The sequence below is a fragment of the Triplophysa dalaica genome, chromosome 10, assembly GCF_015846415.1.
Source record: "Triplophysa dalaica isolate WHDGS20190420 chromosome 10, ASM1584641v1, whole genome shotgun sequence".
NCBI lineage: Eukaryota > Metazoa > Chordata > Actinopteri > Cypriniformes > Nemacheilidae > Triplophysa > Triplophysa dalaica.
In genome coordinates, this window is record NC_079551.1 from 17701544 (window position 1) to 17725791 (window position 24248).

General features: G+C 39.2%; 2 protein-coding genes and 1 long non-coding RNA gene across 5 annotated transcripts; 2 read left to right on the forward strand and 1 right to left on the reverse strand.

The window, feature by feature from the left end:
- The first annotated feature begins 213 nt into the window (after nucleotides 1-213).
- pdcd4b (programmed cell death 4b) lies at nucleotides 214-7077 on the forward strand. Its single transcript, XM_056759923.1, has 12 exons — nucleotides 214-350; nucleotides 786-874; nucleotides 1304-1588; nucleotides 3469-3563; nucleotides 3644-3757; nucleotides 3876-4097; nucleotides 4950-5047; nucleotides 5372-5489; nucleotides 5636-5743; nucleotides 5822-5932; nucleotides 6011-6150; nucleotides 6380-7077. The coding sequence occupies exons 2-12, from the start codon at nucleotides 832-834 to the stop codon at nucleotides 6438-6440; spliced, it is 1395 nt and encodes a 464-aa protein (XP_056615901.1). The 5' UTR covers nucleotides 214-350; nucleotides 786-831; the 3' UTR covers nucleotides 6441-7077.
- Nucleotides 7078-8207: 1130 nt separating this feature from the next.
- Nucleotides 8208-9411, reverse strand: LOC130430769 (uncharacterized). Its single transcript, XR_008907914.1, has 3 exons — nucleotides 9288-9411; nucleotides 8669-8774; nucleotides 8208-8244 (listed from the first exon to the last, which is right to left on the reverse strand). It is a non-coding gene; the product is annotated as an uncharacterized LOC130430769 (long non-coding RNA).
- A 14-nt stretch (nucleotides 9412-9425) lies between these two features.
- On the forward strand, nucleotides 9426-22926 carry shoc2 (SHOC2 leucine rich repeat scaffold protein). Of its 3 annotated transcripts, none has more exons than XM_056759921.1 (9): nucleotides 9426-9517; nucleotides 16585-17565; nucleotides 17797-17934; nucleotides 18038-18168; nucleotides 18280-18468; nucleotides 18763-18885; nucleotides 19070-19207; nucleotides 20228-20345; nucleotides 20423-22926. In XM_056759921.1, the coding sequence occupies exons 2-9, from the start codon at nucleotides 16926-16928 to the stop codon at nucleotides 20629-20631; spliced, it is 1686 nt and encodes a 561-aa protein (XP_056615899.1). In that variant the 5' UTR covers nucleotides 9426-9517; nucleotides 16585-16925; the 3' UTR covers nucleotides 20632-22926. The 3 variants fall into 3 exon arrangements, with proteins under 3 accessions (XP_056615899.1, XP_056615898.1, XP_056615900.1); XM_056759920.1 differs by lacking the exon at nucleotides 9426-9517 and adding an exon at nucleotides 9879-10338; XM_056759922.1 differs by lacking the exon at nucleotides 9426-9517 and adding an exon at nucleotides 9879-10327.
- Nucleotides 22927-24248: the final 1322 nt, after the last annotated feature.

Consider the following 24248-nt stretch of genomic DNA (forward strand, 5'->3'; position numbering starts at 1 on the left):
TAATCCAAGTTTAAACATTTTCACCCCTTAACTTAATAAACTGGATCAGTTGGATAACAACAATGACTTAATGCTCAACCATGCGCAAACTGTTACGTAATGACATCACTGCGGTCCCCATATTCAACACCAGACGGCGCTGCGTAACGGTCGCCCAACGCCGTCGAAAATACTAGAAAGGCCTGCCTCATGACACCCCCTTTCTCATTGGCCGATTTCCATCCGCCTCCGTTATTCTGACCAATCGGAGAGCTCGTAGGACAACGTTACGCTATCGAGTTGCTGGGCAGAGAACACAAAATCAACACAAACGGAGAGGACGTGCGAACTTGGACTACGTTGGAAAGCAGGTTTGTGTGATTTGTTCATTTTCGACTAAACGTCCTTTTACGCAAAGATGTATTGCGTGATATAAAGTTTGCGTCGTTTTTCGTGTTCAAATTCATGAAAGAACAGCGTTTATTCAACGCTCATTGCGTATGGCTTTGTTTATGTTTACGTTGCGATTGCGCGTGCACGCATCGCCTTGCAGTAGATGGAGTGGTGCTTGAAATATAACCCGTATTTACTGTATTTAACACACAATTGAAATATTTATTTATTAAGAGGCTTTGTTTGGGGACTGCGGAGCGTTTTTCTGCATGGTAATGCGATCCATTCATTTCATGGTTCTTGTGTTTTGAGCCAGATGGACAAAGCTGATTGGAGCACCTGACTGCAGTTTGTTTTCATTCATTTATGCTGCTTCCAAAAATGTACTATTGTAATTTATTTTCTAATTCTAGGTGCAAAGACACGTTTAATACACTGTCAGATTTATTTTTACCGACCATGGCAACTGACTGCGAGGCATGGCTTAACGCAAACCCTGTTGGTAAGTTGATTTTTATTGATATCTTTGGTGGTTTTGTCTCCTATTGTGTACAATTGCTTTAAAAAGATTTACCCTGTTAGGAATTTGTCGTGATAAGAGACGAGAGTTGTCAAGGTCAAGAGTAACACTTTAGTTTTGCAGAGCTGGATTGTTATCAATCAAGACGTCAAAAATATAGAATATTTTGTCAGCAATCATTTGTTTCACTGAAAACCTTTTCCTGTTTCTCACTTGGACAGGAAGTCTTAGTTTGAAGACATGGAATCTATCACACAATTTTGACTTTAATTTTAGACTTGTTTTTGGCCATCTATGATCCCAATTCTTTTTTATAATCGAACAATTACATGAAAAACTGTCAACGTTTTTGCCTGGACTGTTAGTTTAAGAAAGTCATGCACATAAACAACCGTTGCCGTCCTTCCACAGAGGCTGTCGATCTGAGCGAATCTGGAGACGAGGAACCCACCTTCACTGAAAACATCAACAAGGAGGTCAATGGAAACTGGATACTCACCAGCAGCATCCATGAGGCGAGACTAAAGGCTAAGGTGAAGAGACGTCTGAGGAAGAACTCATCCAGGGACTCTGGTCGGGGAGACTCGGTCAGCGAAAACGGAGATGCGGTCCGGTCTGTGGTTCCGCCCACCAGCCCAAAGAGCAAACTGAACCGGAAATCAAGAATGGGGAAAGGACGAGGACTGCCTAAGAAAGGTTTTTATTTTTCTAGTTTATGTTCAAAGCAATGTATGCATTTGATTCAATTTAAGCTGGAATACACATAAATGCTGAAAAATTGGAGCTCTAGGATTTGGAATGGTAGACGATTGTTTGGAGCTGGTGGAAAGGTCTGGCAGTCCAGCAGTTTCCAGAACAATGCCTGTATATGGTTTAGTGCATCAAATGGAAAAACACAAGATTAGTCATATTGTAAAAATAGAAAAATCTAGTGTTTTAATAAGGCCATGTCTGGGGTCCAAATATGCTAATATTGCATTCTTTAATTCAACATTAAAATAAACCCAACCATACAAACAGCTGATCCATCTTGCCTTGTCATACATGCCATATACCTTTACATGCCATGCTTCACAAATGCCTACAAAACAGCTCAAGTTCACACATACATTCATAGTGGACTCACAGTTATTGTATTTGCTCAAAAGGGGCCTCTTGTTAAGACGTTAAAAGCTCTTGTGTGCAACAGACCTGAATTGATGGGAATGGGTTTGCCTGTAGAAATGGCCTACATTTCGGTGCGGCAAAGACAGACAGATCCGCCCCTCATATGCAATGCTTCTGTGGGCTAGCACGATGGCCAGCAGCAGAGAACAACCCTTGCCGTATTATATAACAGTCTTGGCTTTCTTTGTGTCTTGACTCTGAACGTTTATTCGTCTGAGATGTAAGATCACCCAGATGGCCGAGAGATTTGATGCGTTTTAGGAGAGATTACTGCGTCATGAGTGCTGCTTAAAACCCGACTCCTCCCTGAACGACACAAGTTAATGGTACGGTCTCATTTTAACTCTCTTACATGGTGCGGTCGGTCCTGTGCACCCCGTTCCTATTACATAATTGTTGGTTATGTCATCCAGCAAGGCAGGGCTGGAGATCCCGTTGAGTAATCATGTTTTTAGATGCATGTGAATTTTCGGTGCATACATAACAGGTTCGGAAGTCCACAGTTGCACACAAGTGTGCACTTAAAGGGAAATTTCAACCAAAAATAATGACATGATTTTCATTTTGGGATGAACCAGAGAAGCATAGAATCCATTAAGTGGCCTGAAATGTGGATGAATGCATGTTGACAATCTTCTTTAGAGGCTTTTGGAAAACAACAACGTTCATCCTGACCTCCAGTCACTCTTAAAAGGCCTTTAATCTGAGTTCTCTGTTGATGTTTAGTGCGTTTTAACCAAAAGAACCACTTCCTGTTGCAGCTGAAAAGATGTCGATCACAGCCTTCATAAAAATGAAATGTTTACTTTTAACTTAAGTTGATCAATCTGTCTTGCTGTACACCATGGAAGGATGTGTTTGGCCTTTTCTGGCTTTGACCAGCAATTTCGTGTTTATAGACATTAAGACATTGCAGAGTAAATTCCCCCTTATCGACGGAAAATGATTGGTTAGAATAGGTTTCTCTTTTTCTGTTCAGTCTGCTTGGCATTTGTGGTTGGTGTTTGTCGAGAGCTGATGTCACCAGCTAGAAGTTAAAGGGACTTCAGTTTTGTTTTGAGTAATGATTTCAGAGAAGGCACCTTTTGTGGTTAGCATGGCAACCGAAGGAACAGTGTTTACAGTATCTACTTACACACTAAAGGGAAGATGATAAATTTAGATTTAAAAGCGCCCGCACTAGCGGGCGACAACTTTGTTTATTAAAAGCTTGGATGGTGCAGTTTCAAATTTGAAATGAGCGCAGACTTTAAAACTTGATTTTGATTGGCTAACAATTTTTTTAATTTCTCAGCTTAAAACTATATAGTTCGTCTTTATCTTGTCATCGTTCTAAATTTAAGAAAATAATAGTTCAATCTAGGACGATCACTTGAATTTTCCTCCAATGCTTTTACTTTTATCCATAGGTGGAGCTGGAGGTAAAGGTGTATGGGGACCAGCAGGTGTTGTTTACGACGAAGACAAGGTTGATTTTAAAGACCCCAATTATGACGCCGAACAGGTAAGAAACACTTGTTACTTTGGCTTACAATTTTAATGATAAAACCTGCAAACTACTCACCCAGCTTTGTTTCTTTCCAGGAGAACTGCGTGTACGAAACCGTAGTCCTGCCTTTGGACGAAGAAACCTTTGAGAAGACAATCACTCCTATCGTTCAGGAGTATTTTGAGCATGGAGATGCCAATGAAGTAGCGGTGAGTTACATCTTCTTAACAGAGCTAATATCATAATAATATTAATAGTAAGCAAACCTCCAGAACGCAGCAGTCTTGAATGGCTAGTTTTTGAAGGCATCTTGCTGTGTTCCTACAGGAACTGTTTGCCGAGCTGAACCTGGGCAGCATGCGCAGCGACGTTCCCATGCTGGCCGTGTCGCTATCGCTTGAGGCGAAAGCCAGTCACCGAGAGCTGACATCAAGGCTGCTCAGCGAGCTCTGTGGCCGTGTGCTCACTTGCAGTGACGTAGAGGCATCCTTCCATAAACTCCTTATGGAGTTGCCTGATCTGGTGCTTGATACGCCAACGGCTCCAAGGGTAACATTATTGTGCACAAAGACACACCTTACATAGGATCCACCTTTATGATGTTATCTTACACTTTTTTTATTTGTCTAATATCCTAACTCTGAATAATTATACAAGACAAACGGAACCACAGTAGTCTCTTCATGAACCAAATACCACCGCCATATCTCTGCTGTATTTTTCGGTTTGGTTTCAGTCTTTCTTTGTACAGAATGTTTATTTTTGCTGAAAGTGACTTTGTCAGGCTGTGGTTAAGAATGAAAACTCTATGGTCTATGTGCGTCCGGCGGTACAGATCAGCCAGTCATAAGAGACTTTCAGCTGTTTCCTTTGAAACACCAGAGCTCATGCTTTAGTCTCGCTGTGTGCAGAACGCTGGCTCAGCTTTGTGCTCCAAACACTGTACAAACACATTCATGCAATCCTCTCCGTCGCACCATTTGCCATTGCAAATGTCACACAGATTGTGAAAGATGCGTTTAAACCACATTTGCACAAATACCAACATCTGTTTCTTAGGTTCTCTTTGTCTATGATTCTGGATAAATGTTGGTTGTTTTTGCCAGCTGTGTAAGCAAGCTGTTTGTTGTCAAACACAAAATTCCAGTGGCATTTTTAAAATGTGCCATCGCTCATTTCCAAAGTCGTGATGAGGAACCATGGATTGGTTTCATACTTCAAGGGACTGTCACTAATTTCGGTTCCTTGTTTTGGATTCCAGTGAAAATAGTGAGCTCATAGGTCTTGGGTGTTTTCGAGTTAACATAATAGATGCAAGTGAAGTCAGTAGAAGACTATTTGAATGAGTAGTTGTTGCCTGGGCATACTTAAATACCTAGTGGCTTTGTTTTTGTCTTTCAGATGGTTGGCCAGTTCATTGCAAGAGCGGTTGCAGACAACATCCTTCCCAAAAGCTTCATAGATGGCTACAAAGGCAGAGTAGATTGTGAATACGGCAGGTATAAAGTGTTTTTCAATTCGTTTTTTTGTCCTCACCAGCTGTGATGACACAGCAACAAGTCTATTTGTTTTTCTGTTTCTTTCTATTTCTTCCTTATTGTAACCCTGCCCTCCATGAAATCTCAATGGACCAACATAACGTTATATTAAACATCGGAAGTGTTCTGACAGGCTAAAATTAAATAGAAAATATGCAGAACGGCCCACTGTGACAATTTCTTGTTGCTTAGAACCTGTTGTTGCATGTCTGGTTAGGACATAAAATATGAATTTGAAAGCGATTTGCATGTTGAGATTTGTGTCAGACTTTGGTCCATTTCCAGAGCTGCTCTGGATCGTGCGGCTGTCCTTCTTAGGATGAGTCGGTGGACTGGCCTTCGAATCGACAACCTCTGGGGCTCGGGCGGCGGCCAGAGGCCTGTCAATCAACTCATCAAAGAGGCAAGGACACACCCCTCCACAAAAAGCATAAAATGACACAATCCTTTTGTCTTCAAAAGGGCGTTCAATTTCAGCATGTTTTCGGTCTCAGTAATTCAAGGTTGTTTGTGTAGCGTCAATAATGGATTGCGCAATTGTTGTTGCAGGTTAATCTCTTGCTTAAGGAGTACCTGTTGTCAGGTGACACAGTGGAGGCCGAGCGGTGCTTGAGAGAACTAGAAGTCCCACATTTTCATCACGAGTTTGTGTATGAGGTAAAAGTGCCATACGTTTTGCTCAGATGTCTAAATCTGAAAAAAATCACTTTGCTCACAACTTTCGTTACTCCTCAGGCTGTTATCATGGTGCTGGAGTCTAAAGGTGACCGAACTCTTCAAATGATCCTACAGTTGCTAAAGTGTCTCTGCGCCTCCACAGTCATCACTGTTGACCAGTTAAGACGGGTATGGAGCCACTTGTTGGTCATCTGCATTATTGCAGTTTAAAGGTCTTGCTCTGATCAGAACTTCCTCCTCCTGCAGGGATTTGAGAGGGTTTACCTGGACATGGCTGATATCAGCATTGACGTGCCGTGCGCATACTCGCTTCTGGAGCAGTTTGTGGAACGGAGCTTCAACGCTGGAGTCATCAATAAAAAACTCAGAGATCTCTGTCCTTGTCGGTAAGTTGAAAGGAAGGATTTAAATTGTAAGACGAGCATCAATGTTGTAATTTAAACAAGTTTGTAGTTGGGACGAGGGAATTCAAAAAATATCACTGCATTGTGGCACTGAGTTTTGCAAGTTCCGTTTAGATAAAGATGTTTTTGGATATTTTTTAACAGTACAATATGCATTTTTAAAGATTTAGATAAAATGTCTGTCTTATTTTTCAATTATCTCTTATTTCAGAGGTAGAAAGAGGTTTATCAGCGAAGGAGACGGTGGGCGCCTTAAACTTGAAAGCTACTGAGTTCTGGAGCCCGAGCCAGTTCTATGGCAGCTGCTCCAGTTGACTTTAACTCGAGCTTTATATTTCTTTAAGTTGCTTGTATTTGTCGTGAAGGTTTAAGTACTTAAAACTTCCCTCCTATCGTAACACACTGGGAACGAAAGACTAGGCACTTTTTAAATCAAAAGGATCTAACTGATCATTCTGATGTGACTTGTATAAGCTAATCCTAAAAGTGCCACACTTATAATGACTTGGTCATTCCATGTTTTGTATTCCCGAGTTCACTGCCGCACCTGCTGCAGTTAGCAGTGATTGTAGAGACTTGCAAATTTGCCTACAGAGCTTTATAAATGGGGAAAGGGGTGGGGGTCGTAAGTTCAAAGCTCTTCTCTTGTCTGAGCTGCTTTTTGTGTCCTATGCTTTTTTCCCCCCTTTATTTTCACCTTGACCTTTCGAGGGATGTCATTTCTGATGGTTCAATGACGAAAGGCAAAATGGGGTAACGTAAAGCAGTTGAGATCATTTCACAGAATAGTGTCAAGAACATTTATTTTTATATTTCAGCAGAGTGGTGGGTGTAAAATGTACCGAATTTACATGCTCTTTGTTTAAAATTGTTGGCAAGTAAATAATAAAAATGGTTGTCATCACTACATATTAGTGTAATGTGTTCTTTAAAATATATGTTTGTTTTTCACTTGTAATTGGTGTTTTTTTCCATTAAAGTATGCTAGCTGTTATTTATCACATTTATCAAAATTATTAGAAGAAAATGCTTGACCAAAGAAAACTTAATTGTATATTTCTGAAGACATGAATTAAATAGTAACAGTTAGAGAATGGAATACTAACTGGTGAAAATAAAGCTCTCATGCATTCAGTAGCTGCCATGTTTTGACAAAAGCTCATATTGACAGACATCAGTACACTTTAACATATATTTACAATTGATTTGTGAATATTGCTACTTAATCCATGGAACAGAGCTGTAATAGTTTGGTAACTTGCTAAATAATAAAACAAAGAAAAAAACATTTCAATCTGGCTGTTCAGCTAACCTATAAACTATGACTGACTTCATTTGTGATATGTGCTGATATTAGGTTGTAATAGAAGTGTGTACTTCGTTCCATGTTAAGTGTATCCTACTCTGCTTGTTCAAGCTGTTGCTGTTGCCTTAAAGCCAGTTCTTGTTGTTTAATGATCTCCTGAGCTTCCTTCTGCATCTTTTCCAGTTTCTCCAGCGTCACAGATTTCAGAGGTAAAAGCTTGGGTTTGCACAGGACCATGGTGGGCACGTCCTCCATGCAAAGCTGACCTGAATAAAAAATAAATTGATGAACACAAAGTAATGGTTGACTGATTTTAGGTTTTTAAGTAATGATTCCAATAACGATACCTAGAAAAAAGATGGTAAGAGTGTATTGTATTTATAGTTGTAGAACACGGGATAGACTTGTTTCTAAGCCACAGATCTTTCACCGATTTAAGAATTTCAACACTGGCAGCTATATTCATTTATCATTAAACCAAACTAAGGTGCTTAAAGGAAAAACACACAGAAGTGGGTGTGATGTGATGGCTTGCCTGGGTTGTTTTTCAGCTTTTTTGTTTATTTTGACACTGTGTGGTGTTGTCATGTGATTTGTCTAGATGAGGGTGTGAAAAATAGTTCCACCCTAGTGCACTGTTGCAAGTCTGGGCACATCAAACACCTGCTTTAAACCCTGTTTAGGAGAAAATACTCACCTTGTTTGGGTAGAACCTCTCTTAACATTGATTTGACTTCAGGCATTGTATTTCTTCGTTACCCGTTAATGCACTGTAAAGACAGGTTTATTATTTTGCAGCATCAGTCCTTTCGGCTCTTTACATAACTCTCACAAAAATAATTATGGTCACATTTGACCCCAATTCACAATAAATAAAATAAATTGTTATTATTTTTTCTAACGCTACTTGTCGTTACCACTATGACATTGCACTATTACTGTTGTGCACTCTGTGTAATGCTGAACATTTTTTTTCTAAATTGTATATCCTGTCCTGGATTTTGAGAATTGCAAGAATGTTTTTGGTTTCGTGAGGTTTACTTAAGTTGTTTGAAGATGGCAGCGTCATGTATAAACAATATGCACAATAATACAACAACTTAGTCTTATTAAACGATAAACGGTTTGCTCTACATTCATATAGATAAAACATTTATTTCGCGTTTATTTTAAAATAGCGTTTAATGGATTTACCGTTGATCTCCTCAGCTGGTTATGTACACTTCCGGTTTAGATTCTTCTCCCCGCCACTATCGCGAGACGTGCAAGCCGATGCTGCCGCCTTGTGCCACAGAGGTGCCTTTACATATTAAAACAGACGAATGTGGTAAGATAATTAAGATAAAGACAGAGAGACAATTTTTGAACATTTTTGTATGAATCTTTAAATATTTATGTATTATTTGAAATGTATCTTTAAATCACTTTTTATGAGGATTCAAACTCATTTCGAAAACATTCGTATATAAAATGCATAATATAGAATGGTATTTTGTCGTTTTTAGTTTTATTGTTATTTCTTAATGTGAGCATTTGAAAATTTTAGAGTGAAATTGTATGCGAGTTATTAATTGATCTGTATATGAAACCAGTTGTCCATGAAGCAATTGCTGAATCTGAGGATAATATTTTCCCCTTAAATAAAAAACTATAATTTGATTATAGAAAACAAACCATATTTTACCTCCATTTTGACATCAAATTGTCAAAATAATAACAATTCTAAGGTGCACATACACCACTTTATATAATCTATTAATAAGTTATTACACATTTATTAAACATAATTACAGCAAATAACCCACACACATACGTTATCCGTCCTCCAATACGCCACTTTCCCTACTGATCACACCCAGTGCCATTTATTGCATCTGTATTTACTGCAATACTTTCAAAACAAAAATAAAAGGGAGTTCCAGAAGTCTCGTGACGCGTCTGTAAATGCGTGCGTGTGACGCGCGCTGGGGAGGGGAGCTCGAGCTGCAGCAGCACTGCTGGAAAGGAGGAGGAAACAAGGATGGCGGAGTCACACCTCTGAAGGTAAAGCACTTTTACTGCTGTGTTGCGCCTCCGAATCACACTTCCGCAGCTCGGGGTTTATATTCGACCCGATAAACGTTCACGTTCGGCGGTCGAGCTCGACTGATGCGCCGCTGTCCGCGTTCAGGGGATTTCAATGCACTCTTTTGTTCAGTCCCGGAATGGCCGCTGCTCTATGTGTGTGTGTGTGCGCGTGTGTGTGCGTGTATGAGCGTGTGAAGAATGTATTTTCTTATAATTTGATACATATTTCATTGGCTTATAAAAGAGAAAATAAACGAATTAAGAGAAAAAATCATGTACCGCGAATGCCATCTATGGTCAAGGAACGCGTCTGGGTGTCACCCGGCAGTAAACAAAATAGTGATTTTGTCCCAAAATGGTCATATAGACTACAGTCACAGTCAACAAAGCTTTATACGGTGATTGTTAACATTTTCAACATTGCCAACGCATACTTCATTCTTACAGCTCGTATACGTTTATTGCAAAAGTAATTAAAGCGACGTAAATAAAAACTAATCAAAAAAGTGACCGGGTAAAGTACAAATATTACAGCTTCATCAGTGTCAGTTCAACAGACTGAGGAGCACGACTGTTGCGCGTTCACGCGCAAGAAAACGCACGCGCACGCACGCACTCGCTGCGGATTGAGCTCTTCCCGCTTCGAGCTCGAGCTGCTACGAGTGCCGTTTGGCGGATGACAGTTTGTTTTTCAGAGCGGGCCCGTCTGACAAGAGCGAAAATTCACAGGTCTGCCCACCGGGATTTATTGTCTTCTCGTCAAGATGAGACATCTTGGTCCTAATTGTACGCATCTGGTGAGAAGTGTGAATTGACATTTTGGTTTGTGTTGCTTTTATGTGAATGTCTCGCGCTGCGCTAATGCTGTTAGCTTGTTAGCCCCAGCTGAAGGGTGGCTAATGCTATTTTAGAGATTTCCTTGGCCAGCGTTCAAACTGTCTGTTGATAATGACACCTATCACGACAAAACCAGGAGGCTAAGAGGTTTTATACTTTTTAAGTAGTCTATGTCGTGCTAGCCGATGTTCGTGACATGTAACGTAAGGGGTTTGTGTGGTTTACCAGAAAGGAATTGTTAGCTTGTTGCAAAACAGACGCTTTGCACTCTGAGCACTTACACACATCAGATAAGGCTCCTGTACAAATGCTTCTGCTCTTTTGTTGTTTGATTGCACGTTTAGATGTGCTGTAGAGGAATTATATGGTTTGCATTGGTGTGTACTGAAGTAAAACACTACATATGACATATACATCTGTTATCGTTTTATAATTATCAATACCTTAACATCCATTTTGTAACAAAAAGCAGTTGATCTGCTTGTTTATGTTGTCATTGTGCATCTGTGTAGTCAAGCTTTGGTGTTAATAAAATGGCTGTGTATCTAATGCGTGAGGAAAGAATAAGGGAAGGCCCTCAATGTGGCTAGATGACCAAATATGTGTTATGCATGTGTTCTTGTCCACTAGTCATGAAACCTGTGTTGGCAGAATTCTGCAGATTTTTTGAGCTCTTTTTATGACATCATCTCAGCATGTTACAGTATGTCATTTTCAACTCTTTCAGACAAGCAGAATTCCACAAATTGATTTAAGGACTGATTTGTAAAAATATGACATGCATCTTCTGTTGATCTGATACAAGGACGCAAGAAGTGTGTTAAAGGATGATTGCATGTCTCTATGGTCTTCTTGCGTGCATGTTTAGGAGAAAATAGTGCAGGATGACCTTTGACCCACACTGCTGTTCAGCAGTCTTCGCCAACAACACATATCTAGAATTGTTCCAGTTTTCTGCATAAGGCTATAAGGAGTTATTTCCAGTATGTTTCAAGCTTCTAGTGGGATATGAACTAATGTAGATTGTGTTATACAGTGTCAGACAAGATTTGAAATCTGTGTTTTTTTATCTGTTGTCTTGATGTGCTTCGGGACAAACCAGATAACAAAACATTTGAATATATAAATTGTAACAAATCCTAAATAGTCTTTAGCATTTTGCACTGTAACACTGTACAAAACCTGCGAGGAATTAATAAATAAAGATATTACAATTGGCTGATACAATATATTTTTGTGTTCTAACTTCCGTTATTTCTCTGCATTTATATATCTTTGTCTTTAGTTGACAACTCTCATGGCGAAAAGATGAGAAACCTAATGCCCGAATGGCGCGATATTAAAGTTGTCAACATTTTACAGCATGTGTCAAGACACAAACTTTTTTAAGCACATAACCTTACTGTGTGGTGTTAAGTGCTGTTGCACCATACTGAAGGTGACTACAGTGTTTGCTGTTTGGTCATCCCGCAGGTTACCAGTGAAAATGTTGCTGTAACCATAAACAAAATTACAAGACCCCTCATTGAATGTTTCTGTAGTTCTGTTTTATGTTTTCATGATAGATCATCACTGTTACAAGTGTTCGGGGCATTAGAAAGCAAATAGCTTGTTGGTACCATTTCACCAACCATCACTTGTTTTTTCAAGACAGTGTGAGGTGGACTGGGTTCTCTGTTTGTTGTGGTATTGATCTTCTGACGTTTGTTGGTTTTACTCTTCCTTCATGAAAGTCATGTTCTGCGAAGCCAGTGATTTTGCTTGGAAGAGACTTTCTCAAATGGCTTTTCTGCAAAATATCACAGCCTCTGGATTTATGGGGAGCTTAGTTAAGGCTGTAAGCTGTGCTGGGCTTTTCTGCATCACATTTTAAAGAGATAACATTCGGGATGCACTGAAATGAAATTTCTTGGCCGAAGCCGAATAAAAAGGCCGAACATGTTTTTTTGCATTTCTTCACCCAATTTTTCACTATTGCATAAACAGAATAGTCAAAATGCGACTTAATAATTTGTTTTGCTTTTCAATAAAATACATTATAACTTAAAATAAAATTGAGCAAAACAAAGTAAATAAAATAAAAAATTGAGACCTCATCATGAATAGCCTATATTAGGCCTATGACTGACTGCTAAAAGAATGTAGTGTAAGTTACTCTGTTCCCTACAACAAAACAGTTCATTAAAAAGTGTCATTCAACAGTAGGCCTACAAGCTAAAAATATGAATAAACGAAAACTGTTGGACTATTATAGGCTACATCGCAAAATGATTTAAAAAAGAAAAAAAAACATCCAATGCAAGCAATTCTGACTGATGCTTATTGACAACCAATTCAGTTCATGTCTCTTTTCCAAACTCCGCCCACAGAAGCTGGCTGTTCTCTCAGAAGGTGCCCACATGGCCGGGATGCACGGAACATATTTTGAACTGAGTGCACACGACCACTGTATGATGTCAAAGGATGTTGCGAGCGGCGAGGCTACAGTCAGACAGCCCACTTAAGTAAAGTAACCGATCGGTAAAGACGCTTTCATTCGGAAATTTATTCTGCGCGGCAAATCCCGTGTTGCGTCTTACTCTGACACTTTAAAATGCTCCACACACACTGCCAAAATATTTGCGGCATTAATAATGCGCACACGCGTCTCTCTCTCTGCGCTGGTTGCTGCATGATCGCATAACAAGTCATGTTCGGTAAAATATTGTTCAGTTGCTGAACATAGAGTGCATCCCTTGATAAAGACATATCATCTGAACTTGTAAGTGGAAACATATAGGCCTTTATTTCCGTCTTTGTTGCGGGGCCCATTTCCTTTATTTATTATCGACATTTTAAACCATAAACCCAGACATTCTTGTCAGATCTGGGTTTTGTAAACCGGTAGTTAGAGAAGAACGTTTTCACCGCTGTTGGCTTGTAGGTTTTTTCAGTTCCGGGTTTTTTGGAGTCGACTCAGACTCTCACTTTTGGAGTCCATGGAATTCTTTGTTACATGAATATAAAATAAATGAATGTTTACAAGTTCGTGAACTTTGGGCTGGCAACCAAATTCCAAAGTCATTAGCAAATTGTTAGCCTATTCCTTTCTGGTTCTAAACCGACGTGGTTTTCAAAGCGCACACAGTGCGAGGACATGACAGCCCAGGTCTAACCGTAGCTATAGACTTATGGTAAAGCAAAGACATTTTGTTTCCTTTATTATTTTTTATAATTTTATATTGCATCGATTTTGGAGAGTTACAGTTACACAAATGAAAATGTTTTGTACTTAAAGACACCGCGTTTCATTGTTTTGAATTGAGAGTAAATGTGCGCTAAACAAGCCTAAAACATGTTTTATTTATTTTCTATTAAGAATTTATATATGGATAACTTCAACACATTTTTTAAAAAGGAGAAAAGACGTTGAGCATACCTTGTATTCTTTTCTTAATGTAACTCATTGCTTCTGTGTTGGCCATTTAACAATAAATGTTTTTTAAAAGTATCAACATGTAATTTTAAAACCAACAAATATGCTATAATAATAACAACCTAGCAAGAACTTAATATATAATTTGTGACTGTTGGGCGTAATAGGTAGTATTTCTGTGCTCGATACACACCCCCAGCGATCGTACAGGTTTTAGAAATATTCTAGAAATACAGGGCTTGGATGATTGATAACAAAGTTACATCTGATTGTGCATCCTGAATTTTCGGTTTCGGCCAAGATGTTTTATTTGGCACATCACTAAATGCTATGTTCATGATGTAAAATAACTGTGTTATAATTTATATAATATTGCAGTATATTACAATATAATAATATGTTTTATAATAATTTCTATTATTATTGTTGAAGATTCCTTAAGCATAAAGGTCTTCCAACCTACAGGAAGCTTGATCTTTAAAGAGCGCTTGCAAAGATATTCCCTGCGGCATTAACCTTTCGGCAGCTCTGTTCTGGGCTGCTTGGTCTAGGCTTGCGAACATACAACACTTAAATTGCACATTATTTGCACATGCTTACACAGACGTGCTCAAATTTGTTGGTACCCTTACAGCTCATTGAAATAATGCTTCATTCCTCCTGAAGAGTGATGAAATTAAAGCTATTGTATGACGTATACTTTAAAAGATGACTTATTGCTTGTTCTACAAAGATATTCTAAAATGTCCTGGACACGTTTGTTGTAATATCTTAGACAAGATAATACATAATTGGATTATACTGGTAACTAATTAGTTTTTTTTTATTTGTATCACACATGAACCAATCTTGTAATCAGACATACAACCTATTTAAAGGAAAAATGTTGTCACTGTGCTGTTTGGGATCATTGTGTGCACCACACTGAACATGGACCAGAGAAAGCAAGGCTAGATTTGTCTGCGGAGCTCAGAAACAAAATGATAAACAAGCATGGTAAAGCTTAGGGCTACAAGACCATCTCTAAGCAGCTCGATGTTCCTGTGACAACAGCTGCAAATATTATTAAGAAATTAAAGGACCAAGGAATTGTAGCCAACCAATTGGGGGCGCGGCCACAAGAGGAAAATCGACCCCAGATTGCACAGAAGGATAGTGTGAATGGTAGAAAAAGAACCCAGGATAACTCCCAAAGAGATACAAGCTGAACTCCAAGCAAGGTGAAGGCATGCCAGTTTCTGATTGCACCATTCATCCCTTTTTGAGCAATAGTGGGCTCCATGGAAGAAGACCCAGAAAGACATGTAGGAGGCTCGTTTATGTTTTAGGGCTGCTTTGCTGCATCTGGCAAAGGGTGCCTTGAATCTGTGCAGGGCTCAATGAAATCTCAAAGCTGTAAAGACATAATGGAGCAAAACGTACTGCCCATTGTCAGAAAGCTCTGTCTCAGTCGCAGGTCTTGGGTCCTCCAACAGGATAATGACCCAACACACAGCTAAAATTACCCAAGAATGGATAAGAACAAAACATTGGACTATTCTGAAGTGTCCTTCTACGAGTCCAGATCTGAATCCTAACGAACATATTGGAAAGAGCTGAAACTGATGGTTATTGAAAAGCCTAATGCATTTTGTTGCTGCATGTTGATAGTTAGGTGCCACTAAGTAGCTTTTTTTAACAGCTTTTTACAGTTTATTCAGTTTACTTGCTGACAAACCAAATGAAAATCTAGTGTAAATTACTGTAAAAAAAGGTAGTATGAGGTAGTATTGACTAAAACTCAATGAGCGTGTGTTCATACTTTTATTGTTCCTACCTTCCAAAGCTTTAAAACGAAGCTCATGCTTGCTTAATCCAGGGCTTTGTCAAAGTTTTTCTAGTGTGTGCACTAATTTTATTAATAAACAATGTTGTTGGTTGTTTAAAAAAGAGAATTCTACAAACCGAACGGGATGGCCTGATGCTTCGTAGAATTAGATGTGGGATTTAATTGCACTTGGTTGCTCCAAAGTGATTTTATGTTTTGTCTTCCTGAAACTGCTTGTGGTGTAAACATACAGGAAAGAACTGCATGCTCGCTCAAATGTTGGCACCATTAAGGAAGCTCTTAAAGACATTTTTCACATCCTGAATTTGAATAAATATTTTGCCACTAATGCTATATTTCTGGTCTTTTCCTTATGCATAACATTTAAAGGGCCATATGATATCCGCGATACAGAAAACTCAGACGGAACCGGGGAATCCAGTAATAACGAATAAATAAAAACGAAATTTACTGTATAACATGGAATGGCACTGAATCTGGCGAATGTACTACTTCTTAACCAGAAAGTAGCGCTATGAATAACGTTTGATTATTAAAATGCGGTTTCAATAATCTGCTTGTTTTGTGTGTCTGCATAAAAAGTGGTAAGATTTTGTGTACTGCAAGCTCAATGCTCGTGTCAAGCTTTTACCTGCATTGAAGCTAGTGTCAAACAACCTTTGAGGCAACCAGTAAAAATAACAGTCTGGTTAACTTAAATTAGTAGGTTTATAAGTGAATACAATAGTAAGTAATTTATTTGCCCACATGAAGAGACACTTCACTAAACTATAATAAAGTAAAGGACGGAAAACACAGAATACAGAAAAATAGAGGAAAAAAATGGGAAAATATAAAACGGAATTTGAGAAAAAATAAAATTAATCTCATAGGCCCATACATTTAGAAATTGGATATATTAAGTCTTGTCTTTGTCGATTATTTGTCCAAACTAAACTTTTTTTGTGTTTGATTGTTTAACAGCCAAGGGATATTAATCCTGGCAACCTATCTGTGAACAACAGCTCTAGCCCAGCTGAGGGAAAGAGTAAACAAGCATGATGCTGCTGGCCTCCCCACCACACCGACTACAGCAAACACACATTTCCCCCATGGAGTTTTAACCCCTTTAGGAGTACAGACTGTCTCAGCCCTCCAACACAATTAAAGGAACACACAGGTATGTATGAGCACAGACAGATCTAACAGCCCCTTCCCTTTGGTTCAATACCAGAACTGCGCCTGAAAACCGAACAAAGTACTAGAGAGAGAGAAAGAGAAGAGACTGAGGGTCCCATGTGTCATTGGGCTGAGGGGCTTTCGCCATGAGCAGTACTCTGGGCAAAGATAAAGACTCTAAGGAGAGGGAACCCAAAGCCGAAGGGAAATCCAAAACCAAAGGGAAAGATGCCAAAGACGGGAAGAAGGACGCAAGTGGCGCTTCGCCCGCCGTGGCCTTCACTTTGGATAGCACGATAAAACGCCCCAACCCGCCGCCCAGCACCCGCAAAAAATTCAGCAATGCGGAGGTCATCAAGGACCTTAACAAGTGCCGCGAGGAGAACTCCATGCGCCTGGACCTTTCCAAGAGATCCATCCATCAGTTGCCCTCTTCCATCAAGGAGTTGACCCAGCTGACCGAGCTCTACCTGTACAGCAACAAGCTGCAGAGCCTCCCGCCGGAGGTGGGCTGCCTTTCGGGCCTGGTGACGCTGGCGCTCAGCGAGAACTCTCTCACCAGCCTGCCCGACGCTCTGGACAACCTAAAAAAGTTGCGTATGCTTGATCTGCGGCATAACAAACTGCGGGAGATTCCAGCCGTGGTCTACCGCGTCACCTCTCTCACCACGCTCTACCTGCGCTTTAATCGCATCACCACCGTGGAGAAGGACATCAAGAACCTGTCCAAACTTACCATGCTCAGCATACGAGAGAACAAAATTAAACAGCTGCCCGCAGAGATCGGTGAGTGGCGTTCGCATTTTCTGTTGTTTCAAACTTGTATTCTAAGTTAGTTGGGGATGGACACCCACAAACGACTAAAGAGAAACATAAATTGGTCTTGATTTGAGCGAATTCAATTGAGAGTTTTACTTTTTGGCGAATTATTTCTGCTGTGTCCATTACTAAACAAATTAACCAAGGAATAAATATATTTAGTCAGAAGCAATGTTATGTTCTTTGATTATTTTATAGGTGAACTATGTAACCTGATAACGCTGGATGTAGCACACAACCAGCTGGAGCACCTTCCTAAAGAGATTGGCAATTGCACTCAGATCACCAACCTTGACTTGCAGCACAATGAACTTCTTGACCTACCTGAGACTATAGGTTAGGATCTACTCATGATGGGGATGACTTGTTTTATTTCAATGAAGTCAACCACAAACTTGACTATAACAGTGGAGTTGATCACGTTCCTTCACTGTTTTAGGTAACCTGTCGAGTATAAACCGTTTGGGCCTAAGATACAACCGTCTTTCAGCGATCCCTCGATCCTTGGCGAAGTGCCGAGAGCTGGAGGAGCTTAACCTTGAAAACAACAACATCTCAGTGTTACCAGAGGTGAGGCTTGTTTGATTTGAGAAATCTCCAGCTCCATGCTAATTAACAAGGTGGGCATGTTCATTTTGTCTAATCACTCTTACTAATATCATCACATCTGTTCCTCCACAGGGTCTTCTCTCCAGCCTGGTCAACCTGACGAGTCTGACGCTGGCAAGAAACTGTTTCCAGTCTTACCCAGTGGGAGGCCCTTCCCAGTTCTCCACTATCTACTCTCTCAACATGGAGCACAACCGTATCAACAAAATCCCTTTTGGCATCTTCTCCAGAGCCAAAGTGCTCAGCAAGCTCAATATGAAGGTAAAAGTGCTTTTGAAGTCACTAGATTTAAGGATTTACAGTTAGTGCATTATATATATCACATTATTGTAGTGTTGACTCAGGCAAGCATCTGTAAATATTATCCAAAAAGCTCTACATAGTATTTATGCACAACTAAATATACATCATTCTAAGAAGTGCTGCTCTTTTTAAAAAAATAAGTTATACGGTTGTTCTTATATTATGTGTCTTTTTGATGTGTATTGTCATTCATTTAGCTAAAAATGTTACTGGTGATTTAACATAATTTTTATTTTTTAACCATACTTAAAGGACAACCAGCTAACGTCCCTCCCACTGGATTTTGGGACGTGGACCAGCATGGTGGAGCTGAACCTGGCAACAAACCAGCTCACCAAGATTCCAGAGGATATCTGCGGCCTTGTGTCTTTAGAGGTGCTGTACTGTATCATCTATTGTAATGGATCAATTGCAATCTAAGAATATAAGGGTGTTTTTAGTGCATGCAACAACACACATTCTTACAAGTGCCTTACTGCACATTGATCTTTGTCATAGTGGGTCTCATGTGGTTTAGTGTCATTATTTTGGCTCATTGTTTCACACTATTCTCTTTCAGGTTCTTATATTGTCCAACAATCTATTGAAGAAGTTGCCTCACGGGATTGGGAATTTACGGAAACTACGAGAGCTTGACTTGGAGGAGAACAAACTGGAGTCCCTCCCAAATGAGATTGCCTACCTTAAGGATCTACAGGTAGGACATTTAAAGCAGATCTGGAGTGACTCTTGCTAGGTACAGATCTGGAGTGACTCTGGTAAGGTGCAGATCTGGAGTGACTCTGGTAAGGTGCAGATCTGGAGTGACTCTGGTGAGGTGCAGGTCTGGAGTGACAAGCAGCCAACCTTTTACTTCTATTGGTGCAGATTGGGAGTGACAGTGGTTAGATGTAAATCTGGAGTAGAGATGGGTACCGCAAATCAGTACTTTTTTGGACTTGTAGTTAATTGGGTCGATACCAGAATATCGATAAGCTTCATGACATAGGATACTGTTATCGATACTTGCGTTGTTTCATCTCTGTGTATTCGTGCAAATTAGAGGCTGCTGCCGGTCATTTTCCATCTCTGTATAATGTCTGAATGGCGGAAGTTTGCTCGGCCTTTGTGTGGGGCTTATGATATCCAGGGTTTATGATTTCCGCAATGTATTGGTAATCTTTTGCGTGTTTATGTGTGAAAGAGTAGCATGGTTGCACTTTTGGAGCTTTCAGCGTCCGGTTTCACAACGAGGAAGCTTCCGTCAAACACCTTTTACCTACCTATACTTTGCGGCAACCCGTCAAAATAAAAGTCCTTTAAAACCTTAGTGATTTAAATAAATATGTTGAATAACATTATGATGTGCTCCTATGCACATGCTAAGTGCCGTTAGTGGTATGCTACGGAACACACACACATTTTGTTATGTGGAATTTTCTATTTGCTCAGAAGGATTTGTAAACTGCAGTTCTAAAGCTCAGCTGTCATAAAGAAACTTAAAATGTTTAACATCTTTTCACATCATGTCTTATTGCATAAAATTATAGAGCGTAGTATCGATAACAGTATTGATAAGTACCGGAATCGATTAGCACTATCAATAACATTATCTATATCGATAAAATCTAAAAGATACCCATCCCTAATCTGGAGTGACTCTTGTTAGGTGAAGATCTGGAGTGATTCTATTGGATGCTCTGGAACTCATCTCAATGTTTCATTTTCGTTTTCTTAGAAACTTGTGCTGACCAATAATCAGCTGACCACTTTGCCTAGAGGACTCGGTCACCTGACAAACCTAACTTACCTGGGCTTGGGAGAGAACCTACTGCAGCACCTACCTGAGGAGATCGGTCAGATGTCACTGCTGTCATCAAACACAAATCCTGTATGGTGCTTATCCTATCCTAATTGTTTTCTCCATCCACAGGTACACTGGAGAACCTTGAGGACCTGTACCTAAACGACAACCCTAACCTGCACAGCCTGCCGTTTGAGTTGGCCCTATGCAGTAAGCTGTCCATCATGAGCATAGAGAACTGCCCCCTCAGTCACCTCCCACCCCAGATCGTCGCTGGTGGTCCTTCATTTATTATCCAGTTCCTGAAGATGCAGGGACCCTACCGAGCTATGGTCTGAAATGTTCTGCTTGAGGCTTACACACTGTAGAGGAAAAAACAGAATCCCTTTTATGTCGTCTCGAAGACATCTAGGACAGCAATCTGCATAACTGGGTTCCAAATGGAGGAATAATAGCCAGTTAGGCCCCCTTTACCCCAGTCGAGTAGAACACAATGTCTAGACTTCTGTTGCCAAAATTAATGAATATATATCAGTGATTCTGAGAAGAGACGCTCTTAAAATGTTTCAATCATTTTGCCAATTTATTGAAAGTCATTATTGTGGTTCTTGGCACCAGGAAAAACAGTTGTATGCAAAAACAAAAGTTTTTTCAACTTCATTTTTGAGAAACAACTTTATTTTTGCTGCTGCTGCCGCCATACTGTATGTTAGTTGTTTATTTTTTGTATTTATGTTTTTGAGATCTTTTCATCCCACAACCAAAAGATTTTTATTGTACAGAGGACCTGTTCGGAAGCAGAGAACAAATTTTAGTGTTTAATTTTTTTATTATTATTAATATTATTATAGAAATTGTGCCTATTCAGTGCAGTTGGGTGGTTTGTGTCTGAACATAAGTATCCAAGAGGTTTTTAATACAAAAAGGTTGAATTTACAAAAGCATAATTTATTCCGTAATTCCTTTTTTGTATTAATTTTTAATTACTCAATCGGTCAATTTTTTTTAAATATTCATTCCTATTCAATGTTGGGATAGATAGGCGTGACATGTTGCTAAGCTTGAAGTTAATCGGCAGTGATCAGTAACGTTTTCTTTCATTATAGGAACCGGTTCAGAGAAAATGAAATAACGTAACCGAGATCTAGATTTGTTTTTTAAATCGACAACAATCACATCAAGGGTTTCGCTAATAAGGTGCAGGTCTAGGTTGTGGGTCTAAGATTGTTAACTTGTTTGCCATATCCACAGTGTTGCGCTCTGCCTGTGTTCTATCAGTTTGCATCTACATATCAGGTGCTTAACATTGCTAAAAGGTAAAGGCCCACATTTACTGTGAGGAATGCCAAAACACCCATTCACATCAATTTTTTGTTAATTTTGAAGGATTTTAGGGTCAGGTTCGCCAGTAAAGGCGTTATGGGACTGGTCTTAAACGTAACCCCCTGACTCCTGCTCTTTTAACTGTTCAGAACACTGAACCTCGACGTGGTCACAGGATCCTTATTTTGTTTCATACACCGCCCCTCTTATGCTGCTGCTTTTAATGCACTTTGTATTGATATTTGGCATCCACCTCAAGTAAAAGGGTCGCGAATTTTTACGTTACCGATTAAACAAATGGTTGGGGGCATTCTTATAATTTTTAAAGTATTTTATCATTTATTTTAATTGTCTATCGTGTATATTGTATAACAATGAATGAAAAAAGGTTGCCTCAGCAAATTTAAATGTTAACATTCTATTAAGAACTTGGATTTTTTTTTAGGCTTTAATGGCATCTTTATTAAATGTTTTGATTTAAACTTCTGTCTGACTAGTTTGTGTTCCTGTATATTTAAAATTCACACAGGTATCCTTTGGTTTCAAATGGTGCAAATCATCAAAGTATTGCTATCAAAACCCATAATGTTTTGATTATGACCTTTTTTATTTCATCTTTTTTTTAATATGGAAATGTTCCGTTGAAGCCTGAACATGCATTTTCTTTTGGTTTAGTATTATATTATAAGTGACTGTAAATGACATTTTTAGTTTATCAAGCCAAATGTCTTTTGTTAGGATTGTGTCCACGCTGTTTATTTTCATGTCTCATTTTCTTTTACTTATATTAACATTGGCAGCAGTGTAAAGACTTGCAGCCACAGAGCGGCTCTCATGGAGACACTTCACATTAATGGGGCCACATTTGGCACGAAAAAGGACACAAATTGCTGCTTTATCAACCAGCAGAACCTGTTGCTGCTTTATGGACCTCATAAAAACGTAATGCTGTAAAAGAACCGACCCGGATGTGATGTTTGGACTGGGCTCTCGGACGGTTCTACCAGCACAGACGTTCCACAGACGAAACCCCTCTGGATGTGTTTGGCCAATACGGTGCATTTGGCGCCTGATGCAGACGCTGAATAATAACTACAAAGATAAATGGAAAAAATACAAACGTTGTAAAAAAGGGCTTTCTCCGTTCATGCTTAACTATACACCAGAGGCATTGCATTCCTGGTTTTGTATAAAAGCTTAGAACTGTACATTTTTCTTTTGTGTGCGTGAATGTGCGTGCGAGGGACTTGTTAGATGTTAACAAAATGGAATTATTATTATGTGATAATAAATGCCTTTGAGTACTTCAAGTGAGATGTGCATTAGTGACATGACGTTGTGATGTGTTCCATCTAAGTTTTTTTTTTATATGCTTTATGTGCCATTTATTATGCAGGGGTTTGGGGCTGATTTTTAAGTGGACTAACAGTTCTATTCAATTTCGGATGAGAGCATTTTTTTTTCTCGCAAACCAGGAATGTAGTCCAAATGAAACAGGAGAACAATTATATACTTTAAATGTTGAATACTGACATCGCAGTTTTGATCAGCCCAGGATGGCAAATTTGATTTTGAACTTGTAATGTTCTGGTGAATCCACATGATTTGAGCTTAAGGGTTTGTTTATTTTTTATTGTCTGTGCTTTTAGGTCATAGAAACTGTTTCGATGAAGTTATTATTCATGATCATTTTTTACTGTAAGAATGTGTTGTTTCCTGCTTTCTTTATTTCTTTCTTTCTTGCCTTGCCATGTAAAGGAAACAAGCATGTTGATTTTCTATTATTTTTACCCCCTTTTTTTATTCATTATTGCCTGGGTGGGTAGGGATGTAAAAAAGTACCAAACATGTTGCTCTTTCTTAACTGCAAAATGTTTTTATTTGACAAGATTCAAAGGTTATCTATCAAGTGATGTTCAGACATGTTTAATGTTACTTTCTCTAGAAGAACAGCCTTAAAGGTGAATCTCTTGGTTGGTTTCTTTCTCACTCAGCCCAAATGAGTAACACGACCCTCTTCAGTCAAGTCTTTGCTTTGATAAGCATTCTTCAAATAAATGTTCATTTGACTGCCTTACAAATGTCACATCTGCTGTTCTCTCACCAGCCATCTTTTCAAAATGTTTTCGGTCTTCATTAATAGAACGACACTGGGAACCTTTTTTGACCCTTAAAGAACCTTTCATTTAAGTTTTCTTTAACTGTTTTATGGGTAAACTATTTCAACCTCTATCAGGAATTTTTCAGCTGTTTCTTATTGGCTCTTAGGACGTTAACTACACATATGTTTCAAAGAGGTTTTACAGGGTGTGTGCGATAGTATAGTGGATGATATGCAACTATGTCATCAAAATCATGCATACACAAAAACAGGCTTTTTGGATAGCTATCCACTTCGACCTCTAAGCTTGAAAGGGTTAAAGACATTTTTTTCCGGTGCTAAACACTTCTCAAGAGTTCTTAAAAAGCATGTGTGAGTCCTGCCTGTCACCTTATTAGGGTCTTTGTGGAACCATCAATTAAACATTCAGGGGTGGTTTCCCAGACATGGTTTTAACCTAGTCTCATATTAATTTAAATGTAAGCGGTCTCTTGATCGAAAACAACTTGCACTGGCACGTCTTAAAATATA

Bases quoted from the DNA above. Each gene is read 5' to 3' on its own strand.
- pdcd4b (XM_056759923.1), top strand. From the start codon at position 832: ATGGCAACTGACTGCGAGGCATGGCTTAACGCAAACCCTGTTG. The intron at 3,564-3,643 runs GTAAGAAACACT...GTTTCTTTCCAG, and splicing joins CCAATTATGACGCCGAACAG to GAGAACTGCGTGTACGAAAC. The intron at 5,048-5,371 runs GTATAAAGTGTT...GTCCATTTCCAG, and splicing joins GTAGATTGTGAATACGGCAG to AGCTGCTCTGGATCGTGCGG.
- shoc2 (XM_056759921.1), top strand. From the start codon at position 16,926: ATGAGCAGTACTCTGGGCAAAGATAAAGACTCTAAGGAGAGGGAACCC. The intron at 17,935-18,037 runs GTTAGGATCTAC...TCACTGTTTTAG, and splicing joins TGACCTACCTGAGACTATAG to GTAACCTGTCGAGTATAAAC. The intron at 19,208-20,227 runs GTAGGACATTTA...TCGTTTTCTTAG, and splicing joins CCTACCTTAAGGATCTACAG to AAACTTGTGCTGACCAATAA.